At 36.5% G+C, this 13,759-nt stretch overlaps 1 protein-coding gene across 1 annotated transcript; it reads left to right on the top strand.

The window, feature by feature from the left end:
- The first annotated feature begins 639 nt into the window (after positions 1-639).
- LOC111880784 (uncharacterized) lies at positions 640-12,890 on the top strand. Its single transcript, XM_042896726.1, has 7 exons — positions 640-1,768; positions 1,941-2,212; positions 2,601-2,739; positions 2,845-2,990; positions 3,101-3,224; positions 3,439-3,593; positions 12,366-12,890. The coding sequence occupies exons 1-7, from the start codon at positions 718-720 to the stop codon at positions 12,888-12,890; spliced, it is 2,412 nt and encodes an 803-aa protein (XP_042752660.1). The 5' UTR covers positions 640-717.
- The last annotated feature ends 869 nt before the right edge of the window (positions 12,891-13,759 follow it).

Genomic DNA, 13,759 nt, shown 5'->3' with positions numbered 1-13,759 from the left:
GTGTATTTCTTTTTTTTATAATAAAATATTTGTTATGTTTATAAATGATTTGTTAATAATAATATTCATTAATTTCATGGTAATTTTCAGAAAAGTCTCAATATTTTTGTTATTAAGTAGTTTCCAGAGAAGTCCCAAAATTTTAAACAAACTAACGAGAAAAGACAGAATATCGGCTAAATCTGTAAAACCTGTTGAAAAGGGTTTGTTTCGAAGTTTTAACCGGTATTCTGTGTTTTTATATAAACAAAATTTAGTTTGAGACTTTATCATAAATTGAATTAAAATTTTAAGACTTTTCTGGTGATTTCCCTAATAAATAAATGAAAAGTTATGAGTTATATAGATTGCTAATATGATCATCTTTGGTTGATGTTTTCTAAGAAATTAAAAAAGAAAAAGTTGTATACTTGTATAGTTGTATGAGTTAAATATGTTGCTAATATGATCTTCTTCGGTTGATGTTTTCTATTTTTAGATATTTTCAACGTCTATAGATACAAATAAACATTTTTTTCAAAATAAAACATGAAAACGATTCCAAACATTATATAATATACACAGGGGCTCCATCTCTCCTAGGACGAAGATCACTAGGAAGAAGATCACCATTTTGTTTGTGACCAATGAATACCAAACTCCATTAATGGCCTTCTACGTCTATTTCTTCTTCATCAATCGTAACTATCCACCTCCTCCTCCTCCTACTACTACTACATGGAATTTCAACCATCCACCTCGTCCTCCATGGAAGAGTCACAACCATGCCGCGTCTTCGAATTTCATGAGATTCTTTCAGCAACTGATGACTTTGATGAATCCTTAGTAATTGGGCATGGGGGATTTGGAAAAGTTTACAAGGGTAATGTTTTCAAAGGATCAAGTCATGTTGTTGCTGCCATTAAACGGTTGGATTCCCTGTCCAGCCAAGGGGAAGCAGAGTTTTGGGCAGAAATTGAAATGCTTTTCAAATTCCGTCACTGTAATCTTGTTTCTTTGTTTGGTTATTGTAATCATGAAAAGGAGATGATCCTCGTATACGAGTATATGCCAAAGGGAACCCTCGAAGACCACCTCCATAAACTCGGTACCCCTCTTTCATGGCTTCAGCGACTCAAGATCTGTATAGGTGCTGGTCGTGGTTTAGACTACCTTCACACAGGTACTGGGATTGAATTGGGTGTTATACATCGTGATATCAAGAGCTCAAATATCTTATTACATGAAAGCTGGGCAGCTAAAATTTCGGATTTCGGGTTGTCGAGGATAGGCCCAACAAATCAGCCATCCACTTATGTCAACACACTTGTTAAAGGCACCTTTGGGTATTTCGATCCAAATTATTTCATAACTGGAAAGCTGACCAGGAAGTCTGATGTGTATGCTTTTGGGGTGGTGTTGTTGGAAGTGTTGTGTCGGAAACGTGCAGTGGATAAGAGCCTTGATGAGGGTTTAGTGACATGGGCTCGAGATTCTATCAAAGATGGCAATTTAAAGACTATAATTGATCCTGATATAAGGGGTCAAATATCAGCGAAATGTCTGAAGGAGTTTGTCCGAATTGTAGAGAGATGTTTGCTAAGCAGTCCAAAGCAACGACCAACGATGGCTGAAGTAATAGTCAGTCTTGATTCTGTACTAACTTTACAAGAAAAAGCTAATGGTTCCTTGCAGGCTGCTGGCAAAACAATGTTTGGAAGAATGCGTGATATGTTTCTCTTCCCCACCAACGGAGACAACTCTGGTATTTCAAGCTCTTTGTATACATGTACGTATCCCATCTTTGCATATATAATTAGTAGAACATTGATGGCATCTCCCAACGTCCATACTATGATAAAAATGAGTAAACTTTAGAACTGTTATTATTCATATTCAACCCTAGTGGAAGAGTTAAAATAACCGATTATATCCGTTTGTTTTGTATACCTCTATTTCAGCCCCCCTTGATTTAAAGCTATCAAGCAAGGGCAACAGTGGAAATGCTGATGATGATATTGTAGTGGCTGACAACAGTAGAAATACAAGTTTGAAAGTAGTTAAGTTTGCCGATTTAGAAAGGGCTACAAGAGACTTTAGTTTTTGCTTATATATGGATGGTCTTGGAAAGGTGTTTTTAGGTTGGCTTGACGAAGACACATTCGTCCCTTCAACAGAGGGTGTTGGAGTTGCTGTTGCTGTTAAAAGATACAATAATCTACAATATTGGCAGGTAAGTAAAAATTGTAGCGCTTTTACCAATTAGTTTGATATATGAGTGACGACAAATTCTTTGTTTTAATTTCTTTATGCTTGAGAATGTAGAGTAGAATTTCTCATACAAAGCCTCAAATAATAAGTTAATTCATTGATCTAAAAATCAGAAAATTAATTCAACAAAATATTTTGTCCCAATATTATAAGAAGCAAAAGTTAATAAACTACTTCTGTAGAATAAGTAAGATGATACTAAAACTGCCCCTATGTAAAAATGGAACATATATAATATTTATGTTTTTATGTTGTGGATGCAACTAGTGGAGTCTTTTTAATAAAGAAATAATGCTAGAATTTTAGTTTTGCAAATCCTTTGCTAAATTTAACTTCAAATGTTGGGTCAGACAGAGGTGAGCATCTTAGGACGGTTGAGTCATCGAAATATTATTAGTCTCTTGGGATACTGTGATGATAAGGACCACAAATTCTTGCTTGTTTATAAGTACATGCAGAACCGAAATCTTGGCGACTTCTTATTCACAGGTAATTAATATACTTGCATCTATCTCAGATACTTTTGTTGGATTATTTTTATTTTAGTTGAATTGTTGCAATCAAGTATTTGATGTGACATGCATAATTTTTCAGATGCACGAGATGTTGCCGAACCACTTTCCTGGGAAACACGACTTAAAATAATGATAGGAATAGCACGTGCACTCACTTATATGCATTCTTCAGAAAATCAAGTCATCCACCGTGATGTTAAAACATCTAAGATATTGTTGGATAAGGTAGTTATAAGCTACATAAGATTTTGGGTGATGAGCAAACCACTTTGATGCCCTTGGTTTTATGCCATTATATATAGTTACCCATTTATTAATTTGACTCCTTATTTCAGGATTTTAATGGAAAACTAGGGGGTTTTGATTTGGCAAAATTTGGACCAGCAACCAGGGAGATTGATGTTACTACACGTATAGTGGGTACAATTGGTTATACGGACCCCAAGTATGTAAGCACTGGTAGGTTACCATGTACATGCATGGCAAAGTGATATTAAAATTTACCACTATTTGTGGCAACGGGTAAATATGAAATCATACTTGCATTTTCTCCAAACTACGTACTTCCAGAAAAATGATGGTTTGTTTTCAACACATATACCCAAGTGTAGTGATTCAAAAATTTGATCTCTATATATTTTGTGATTATAAACAATACACTTGAATATCACAGGTCATGTGAGTGCAAAGAGTGACATCTATAGTTTTGGGGTGGTGTTGCTGGAAACCCTAACAGGCCAACGAGCATCAAGAAAGAACCCACCTTTTGACATCGGTTTGGTAGAATGGGCAAGTATAGTCCTAGCAGACAGAAGCGAGCTAAAGAAGGTAATAGATCCACGTCTTGGACCAAATTACCCCCTAGAAGGGGCTTTTTCATGCGTTGCACTCGCATTAACATGTATAGCTGTGGATCTTAAGCATAGACCTTCTAGTGAAGAAGTTTTGCTAAACTTGGAACGAATATATATTTTTAACAGATAATATATATGTTTAACAGGGTACTAAAAGTACTTATGTTTTGTTGTTCAACTTTCACTTTTCTTATTTTGCACCATCTAGTGATTTTTTTACATCCTAAAACAACATATATCTCTACAATAAATGTCAACCAAAATCATGTCATTCAAATCTCATGTGCTCGTCCCAAAAGGTTAAAATGAACTTTGTAGATGATTTTGTTCTAGCATGTACTTTGCACTGTTTCATATTTTCAACTAGTGCATCCAACATTATAATAGTCACTTTGAAGGAAAGTGTGAAAAAAACATCATCCTCATTTGAAGATGATAATGAATAATTTTTCATAATTGAATTGTGTTTGTATAAAATATTGAGTAAAAAGAGTGAATTTTTTTTTAAAGTGATAAACGGTATTTACAGTGTATGTAAAGTTTTATTTAAAAAAAACGAAACAACACAAAAAATAAATAAATCGTAAACTGCCAAATGACTATTGCCTCCGTCTTCAACCGTGGTGGTTTAACCCACGACCAACTATAATGACACTGTTCATGTTACCCTTCGAGTGATGTTCGCATCGATAATGTCGGATAACGCCCAAACCACGCCCCCACTCCGGAACTCTTGGGTGAAACGGTGACACCAATGTATCTTACAAGAAGTTATGTTTTGTATTTATTGGTCTCTTTCATTGTCTTGTTTCACAAGATCTAACATATATCAAATATTTGAAGAGTTTTGGTCATTCTCTATTTTAGTTTTCTTATATTGAACCATCTAAATTGTGAGGAATATTTACTATGAAATATTGTTTTATAAGTCAAATTATATAAAATTCACTCTAGTTTGAATTTCTTTTTAACGAAGTAATATTTTTTTATGTAACTACTGAGAGTCTTAATGTTTATTTTTAAAAAAGCTACGTAATATTTTAAATTCTATAAAAACCATTATGGTTAGCAATTTATTGAATTTAATCACTCAAAGAAAATTTTTTTATGATTTATTCAATAAAACTTTGATTTTTGTTGTAAAGCATGTCTCCAAAAGTCCTTAATTAAAAGGAAGTTATCTTGGTTACTTAATAAAGATTTTATCCATTACTTAGCTAACAAGAGTTTTCTTATAAGATGATGTTGGTCGCTAAGTATTATCCATGATGCATATCACAATGACAAGCCTCCCTATAAATAGAGGATTAGTTTTCTTGTTTTTGCTTTCTCTTTTTCTCATAAACATTGTAACCTCAACTGATATAACTGATATGGTGAAGTGATTTTCGTCATCCTGTGTATGCGGCTTTTCCAAATGGGTTTCCATGTAAAAGTCATGGAGTTTTTATCTTTTTTTTTCTTACTTTACATTGTTCTTGCTTGTTCGAATAGTTGATTATTCCACTTAAATGATTATCACAATATTTGGTGAAATTAAACTTTTATCATGAAGACTATTGACTACTAGATTGGTGGTCGATTTATCAACAATTGGTATCAAAGCTTCCGATTCGGATAGTGATTCGTCAAAGACTGTTTACCAGCCATGTCATCAATGAAGTATGATATCCTTTTACTTGATATAAAAACAAGGTTGCTTTTATACATGTTTCATGGGATTGGTTGCTTTTAATGATTATAATTTATAATCATTAAAAGCAACCAATCCCACCTACAACAATTTTTCATAGTCCTACCTAATGAAGGTTTGGAATTATGATTACTCTATTACACCAAGCTAGGGTATGTTTTTTTTTATCAAATCCATCATCAATGATGGATTATTCATTCCATGGATAGAATAATGATCACTTGATGTTATACTGTACAATTCAACCTTCAAACGAGATCAAATAATCAAGTGTGCTTAGAGGTTCATGTTTGGGAATAACTCAACCCTTAACTCAAAAATAGAGAGGACTAGCGATGGACCATTCATTCCATGGATAGAATAATGATAACTTGATGTTATTGTCACACCCTAGGCCGATGACAGAAACGTCAGACAATGTGACGTTATGATGATGGTACGTAGTTATTGAATACATTGAACAACACACTAAAGATCTAACATAACGATTATTTTTATTTATTTATTTAATACATAAGAGGTTGCATCATCATTCGTAGTACAAATATATCCTAACAACACTAAACAATAAGAGATCAACTGAAACTTCCAAACACTTCCTTCGTAACTCCTTCTTTCACATTGCTACCTCCACAACTTATTTTCCTGAGAATACATGCGGTTTGAAAACATCAATTTAATATTGGTGAGTTTACAGGTTTATGGTAGTTTTATACTTAAAATAGTTTTTTGTCTTTTATGTTTTTGATGAAATTCTATTTGTTCTGACTATTCTTTGGAGGATTTATTGTTTCTTTTACATATTGTTACATACTATTACTACTTTAAGGCATTCCCTTCTGGGTAGTTTTATTTTTATTAAGATTGGTTGAGCATCTGTTGCAATGACTAGGGCCGGTCCCAGGGATTCAAATGCCTATGACGAGCCAGAAAAAAAAGACCCTTAGTCCTAACATGTAACGAATTAAATTATATAAACTAAAGTTTTTTAAAATGACAATAAACTTTATAGCAATAATCATAGCAAAATCATAGTATTTTACATGCGCTTAGATTGTAGTTTATGAGCTGTACAACCGCTTATTCACCAATATTGTTAACCAAACTATCCCAGGTAGAATTCAATGGAATCCGTTTCAAATTTCAAGCATCTTTCAGCACCTAAAGTAATTAGTGATCACACCATATTCACATAATTAAGATCACATTTGCTCATTTATATAGGTTACCTAGACCATATTGTAAGAAGGAATTGACAAGAATAACATATCATTTTGGATTGTACAAGAAAGAGAATAGCAAGTGGAAGAAAGCCACCAAGAACAACCAACCTAGAAGGAATATAATAGGGTTGCCAATAATTGAAAAAAACAATTTTATATCTAACTTCAATAAAGGGTCTGTGCAATTCATTGTAAGGTTATAAACAAGAATAGGATATTAAGACTATGATGTCTACTTGAAATGCATAATGGCTTACACTTCATGTATTTAGTAGAGTTCTTTGATAATAAGAATAATATATTTAGAATGAATAAATGACAACCACCAAACTCATCTCCCTTTCCTTTAGATTTGCATATAGCATTAGCACCGCTTCAACTATCTCACTTATCCCAATACAGATTGAAAGGTTTATAATTTTAGAAATCAATTTCCTATTTCAATCTCACAGTTGGATAACTACTTGGTCATCCAAGAATATAGTAGAAACAAAAGCTTCATTTTAATCGAATAACAGATAAGTTAGTCTTTCTCTTGGGTTTTCTTGGTGAAGCCTTGTTAAGATTGGGGCAAAAGTGCAAAACATTTGAGTTTCATGATAAGAGTTTAGCTAAATACAAAAATCATCAAATACAAGTCAATTATGCTTTATCAGTGATCTTTATGGTTACTAACAATCATGTTGGACTCCAAAGGTTTATTTCTGGAAGAGATGGACTCCTAATATCCATCCTCCATAAATATTCTAACTTGATCCACGAAAAATACACAATTTCTTGATTTGTACTTGAGCGTTCTTGAGGAGTTCCAGACTAAGATCAGCAACATAAAAACTGGTAGTTCAAACCTAACTACATGTAGTTGAAGAATAAAGAATTATGATATGATGGAAGTACCTTGTAAAAGGAAGAAACGATACATGGAGGGTTTGATGAAGATGAAGAACCAGGCACCGCACACGCGGCCTCACCGATGACCAACTCCCTCGCTTGAAGCCTTGAATAATCAAGTCTACCCGTCTGCCATCTACCTTTGCGTTTGGACTGTAGACGGATCGATCTATCATTTGCATTTTTTGGGCCAATTCCTGAATATAGCATAAAAATTGGGTTCCTAATTTGGGCCATGTGCACATGTCTATCCCCCCCCCCCTAACAACTGGGCCTAGCAATGAGTTCCTACAATCAAGCTTTTGACTAGAGATTTCCCCCGCACAACGCTTCATCAGACGTCGTAATATAGTTTAGAAAGTTATGCTTGCTGTGAATTTACCGTTATGGGTTGTAGCTAGCAACCACAGGTAGGAGTGTCAATTTCGTATATATCTATACATATCTTTCCCACTCACTTAAGATTTAATGATTATAGTTTGCGGTTAGTTGAAACTAATCATCTAAAGGATGAATTGCCATTCTCATTTGTCAACTGCTTTGTTTAACCTTATAGTATGTTTATTGATCTTTGTTATTTTTGGTTTTCCTTTCATGTTATTTTCTTTCATAACTATACTAATATATACTTACTTACTTATATATATATATATATATATATATATATATATATATATATATATATATATATATGAATTAACATAGATTTTCATGTTCTTGATAGGATATTAAGAGAGAGTAACAACTAACTACTATGATTATCCTTAAGGCTTGGCTAGCATAACAACTAGGTACTATGTTACCCTAGAGTATTTGTCAGTATAACAACGAGGTATAATATTATCATAGAGTTTTTGGGTAGAGTTTCTACCAAGTATGATATTTTCCTATGGTTTTGTGTAGCATGATGACTAGCTATAATATTATTCTTAAAATTTTGGCAGAGTAACTACCAGGCGTAATATCATCATCAGGTTTCATGCATTTCGTAAACTAATGATATATTATAATATAATACTATTTTGTAACATCAATAGTGTAGTGTTATAACATGTAACCCCCCCCCCCCCCAAATAAAGCATTTGAAAATCATAAAAGTGCGGTCGTGAACTCCCCTAGTAGCGTAGTTTCTGAAAGTATGGTAGCTTCAAGATTCGGGAGCTCATAGACCTTTTGTAGACTAATACGCGTCGAACACAGGGAGAGAGAGACCTTGATAGATTGTGCAGAATGAGTCAGCAAGCACCTCTATTTATAACAAGATTTTGCGATGTGCAGCGCACGAAGTGCATCGTGGCTCCAACCGAGCGTTGCCACGTGTCCCTCCCTCGCTAGGCCATGTCATCCGTAGTCTTCGCAAATCCAGTGTCAGTTTTTACGTACACACAGAAATGTTTTTGAAAATTTTATATCTTTTGCATGCAAGCTCTAATCTTTACCCTCTTTATACCCACGCGATGCTCTCGACTAGTACTACAACTCTCCTTTAGGTTGTTTTGACAAATTTTATGTAATACCTGCAGATTTTGGCTAGTCAATTAAGATATAATAAGTGAATTTTTGATAGAATATTATTTTGGATAATTAATCTTAACCAAAGTTATAGTATATGTGACAAGGATTCTGTAAATATAAAGAACGCCTAAATCTAACTTCGTGAGAGGAAGTTGTGATTTTTAGAAGTTTCAACGTAGTAGTGTACGACTTAGAAGCCGAAATCAAAACTGGTCGATTGTTAGGAAAAACAATTTAAACGAGAATTAAAGATCTCATCAAAACTTATCTATCGATATAAGGAAAGTCGAGAACGGATATCACATGAGAAGTTATGATTTTTAACGGAATTTAACGGTCCAAGCCTGTTAACAATATAAATTTAAAAATAAATTCAAAATTAGCCAACAGAGTCTAACGAAAGTTGTAGATCTCGTCGGTAGCTATGTGTGGATATAAAATGCGTCAAAAACATAGCTCGTATGAAGAACATATGATCTTTTTTTAAGATATGAAAATTCCTAGCATGCGCTCGTGCTCAAAGACAGAGTGTGTGGCATGTACAGACACTCCACCCATTATCTGCCACGTGTCATGCAACTGTTGAAGCCATATTATCATGTACGACCAAGTGCACGGTACGCACCGGCCAAGTGCACATCGAGCAAGAAAAATTCCCCCTATAAATATCCTTCAAACTTTAGTCCATTCCCACCACTTTCTTACGTTTCTCTCTCTAATTCTCCCCACTTTAGCTCTAGATTTCCCTTGTTTCAGTCCATTCCCACACCTTTCTTATGTTTCTCTCTCTCGTGCCCCTCCCCCACATAATTCTCGGTTTTCATCAGAATGTTCTGTAAGTTAAGCTACGCTTATTTTATTTAAGTGTAACTTTTAATTATAGTCATAGTCATTATTATGAACCAACAATTAAGATTTATCAGTGATTCAAAGTGTAACATCCCAAAATTCAAGGCCAAAAATTTCGTTTTAATTAAGTTATTAAATAAAACCATCAGTATAAAGACATTTATATTAATATCTCATGTCAAAACCAAAGTGTCAATAATCAAAACATATTATCATAAAACCATATCAAAGTGTAATCCCAAAGATCTCATGTGCAGAAAACATAGTGTGATGCGCTGCGATCAAGCCGGCTCCTTTCCTTTGGAAATGAGTACCTGAAACCAAAACTATAAACCGTAAGCACAAAGCTTAGTGAGTTCCCCCATCATACCATATACCATACAATATACTGTCAGGCAATTCTTGGGCGCCTGCCTTACCCAGGTCAAACCATTCTGGGGTGTTTGACGTACCCAGGTCAAACCATTCTGGGGTGTTTGACATACCCAGATCAAGCCATTCTGGGGTGCTTGATGTACCTGTCGGTCTATTTCACCCGACTACCGGGGACTATTTAACCCCCTACTACTACCACATAGCATAACATAATGTACTGTCAGACAATTCTGGGGTGTCTGACTTACCCAGGTCAAGCCATTCTGGGGTGCTTGACGTACCCAGGTCAAACCATTCTGGGGTGTTTGACATACCCAGGTCAAGCCATTCTGGGGTGCTTGATGTACCCGTCGGTCTATTGCACCCGACTATCGGGGACTATTTCACCCCCTACTACTACCACATAGCATAACATAATGTACTGTCAGACAATTCTGGGGTGTCTGACTTACCCAGGTCAAGCCATTCTGGGGTGCTTGACGTACCCAGGTCAAACCATTATGGGGTGTTTGACATACCCAGGTCAAGCCATTCTGGGGTGCTTGATGTACCCGTCGGTCTATTGCACCCGACTACCGGGGACTATTTCACCCCCTACTACTACTATCACATATATCATAACATATCATGCCAGCATATAAACATATCATCACATACTGTCAGAAATATTTGGGGTGTCTGACCTACCCTTCGGTCCTAACAACCGAACTCTACTACTATCACACATAACATATCATGCCAGCATATAACATATCAGGTAGTAGCAAACTTAGATGATATCACAAAGACAATCATCTAACATACAACTCCTACTGGTGGGTCGGCATTGTGGCCGTAGACCCACCGTTACTGGAAGGTAACTCACCTCACACTGTTGAAGTCTCGTAGACACAATCCCACACTGCTGAAGTCCCGTAGACTCAACCATAGCTGCTGGCTGACAGATTCCCGAACTGTCAACACCAAAATAACACCCAATTAATAATTGGGTCCCACTACATAACCATAAGTACATTCTTTGGGTAATTACTACATTACCCCTAGCTTGGCTTATTCAAGCCCAAAGCCCAATCCATAGGCCCAAAGTCAATTAGGAATCAAAGCCCAACACATGGCCCAATTTTCCAAATTGGGCCTAGGCCTAAACATGGTCTCATTCTAAGGCCCAACATCATATAATCATTAAGGCCCAAACTATGGCCCATCTGTGGCCTAATTTTCCAAATTGGGCCCAAGTCCCTTACATAGGCCTTACCCTAGGCCCATTAAATTATTCTAGTCTAATTGCTTGACTTTGGATGGCCCATTAATAACCTGATCATCAAGGCCTAATAAAGAGGCCCAATAATAAACCCAAATGAGATTAGGGTTTCACATAAAATGACAATTAAGGTTAGGTTTCCTACTTAACCCATTACGGACTTAATCCTCTAAGGATAATCCATTAAGTCTAATATCGCTTAGATTAATCTTTGCCAATGATTATTATTTAATATCTCAAGTTATTAAATAATTTACGTGTGTCCCGATTAATTCCCCAAAATTAGGGTTTTGATGGCATTAGGGTTTTCCAATGGCCCACAAGTGGGTCTCAATAAGTCCAAGCCCATAAATCCAATATTAGGGTTTTCTAAACCCTAATTAGGGTTTCCAACCCATCTTAGCCCAATAGGCCCGTTAGTTAAGTCATTGGATCCATTAGAGTCCATTAAGCCCATTAAGCCTTATTGGGCCCATTAGGGTTTTAGTCCCTTGACCAAACATCCCCAAACTAGCAATCCCAACACAACTAAGCACACCGCCACCCGACACGGCGGCCTGTGGCGGCAGGAGGCGGCAACCACCACCCTAAGGTGGTGGTTTTCAATTTCCTTTCGTTATTACATTTTGCAATACACTTTACAATGCTTAAAACTCAAATAAAAACGCACACACCTACTAAACACACACATCCACGGCGGTGCATGGTGGCAGCCACCACCTTGTGGTGGTGGTGGTGAGTTTTTCATAAATTCCCGATTACATAACACACACACACACCTAATTTCACGGTAACACGCACATACAGCCACCCCGAGGTGACCGACGGTGACAAATGCCGGCAGCAGAACGATTTCACGTCGGCAGCCACCCACACTCGCAACCTATTGCTCGGAAAACGATTCCAACACCCACCTGCGGCGGGTGACAACGGTGATAGAGAAATATCCGGCAACAGTGGCGCTTGGATCGGCGTCAACGGCGACCGGAGCGGAAACGACATCGTGAATGGCGGCAACAGCAAGGACGAACCCAACAGCAGCAGCATAGCAGTCGGAAGGACACCGGAATAGCCAAAAGCGGCAGCGAACGGCAGGAGAGGCAGACACATCAGACCTGTGGCGTTCGACGGCGGAAGAATCCCCAAAGAGGCGGTGGTAGCGGCGATTTTTGCGATAACAACCACCACCTCACAGTGGTGGCGACGGAGAATGGTGGCGGAACAGGAGAAGACGTGATAGGTTGGCGGCCTCCATCGGGAAGGATAATAGCGACGCCAAAATTGACCTCATGTCGATCCCTCGCTGCCATGCCGTCTAGGGGAGGATTCCGACTTCAATGTGATAGCATAGCGGCGGCTCGGTGGTCGGACACGCCAAGAAGGGTGACGGCCGGCAATGGAGGAAAGGAGAGTGGCGGTTGTTGCATAACATTAGGTTTAGGGTTTCTTTTCTCCATGCGATGAGGGAAGGAACAGTTATACCTCGTATCTCTTTCAAACTTATGCCCAAATATACACTTCTAGTCCCTCCCCATCCATTCTTTTTCAAATGAACTCTAATAGTTACCATATAGCCCCTCATGACAAATTTCTTTCCATTTAGGTACATAATTTACCATTTATACCCTGTCTTCTGAAACCCCTTTTAAATCAAGTCCAATAATTACCAAACGCACCCTGACTTCTAAAAACTTTTCAAATTAAATCCGGAACTTACACTTCTAACCCCCAACTTCTAAAATTGTAACAATTAACTCCTCGAGACCATCCTTTGATATATAATCATTTATTTTAGGGCTACCATTTCATTATTAATTAATTTATTTATCTAATAAATAAACAGCGTGTTACACAAATTCATTAGACTGATTGATCTACTTACGTGGATGGTTTCTAGGCTAGATTTAGTGAAGTGTTTAAAGTAAGATTTCCAAATAGTATACTATATACACCAAATGGACCCTACATCCAATATGATCCTACTTGGTTGTTCCTTACTTGATAGGTCTTGATGTAAACATTGGGATTAGTGAGGAATCTAGACTATCAGTAGTCGCTAGGAATATAAGACTAAGACTTAGTAATGTGAGCCTAGGTCACGTCATAAGAAAGATAAAGTACCAAGGTGAAGTTCTGCCCATATTCCAAGGCACCCACTTTTATCAGTTGAGTACAGATTCATTTTCACGAACATGATTTTAATACAAGTATTAATTTAAGTATTCAATATTTGTTAAAAATTTTATACGTGAGCTGTATTCTTATTGGTTAGAAATTTATTTGAGGATATACAATATGCAAACTAGATATGGTTTTATGTGTATTAAAAGATA

The sequence above is a fragment of the Lactuca sativa genome, chromosome 7, assembly GCF_002870075.4.
Source record: "Lactuca sativa cultivar Salinas chromosome 7, Lsat_Salinas_v11, whole genome shotgun sequence".
NCBI classification, from domain to species: domain Eukaryota; kingdom Viridiplantae; phylum Streptophyta; class Magnoliopsida; order Asterales; family Asteraceae; genus Lactuca; species Lactuca sativa.
This window is presented reverse-complemented; position numbering and strand designations above follow the sequence as displayed.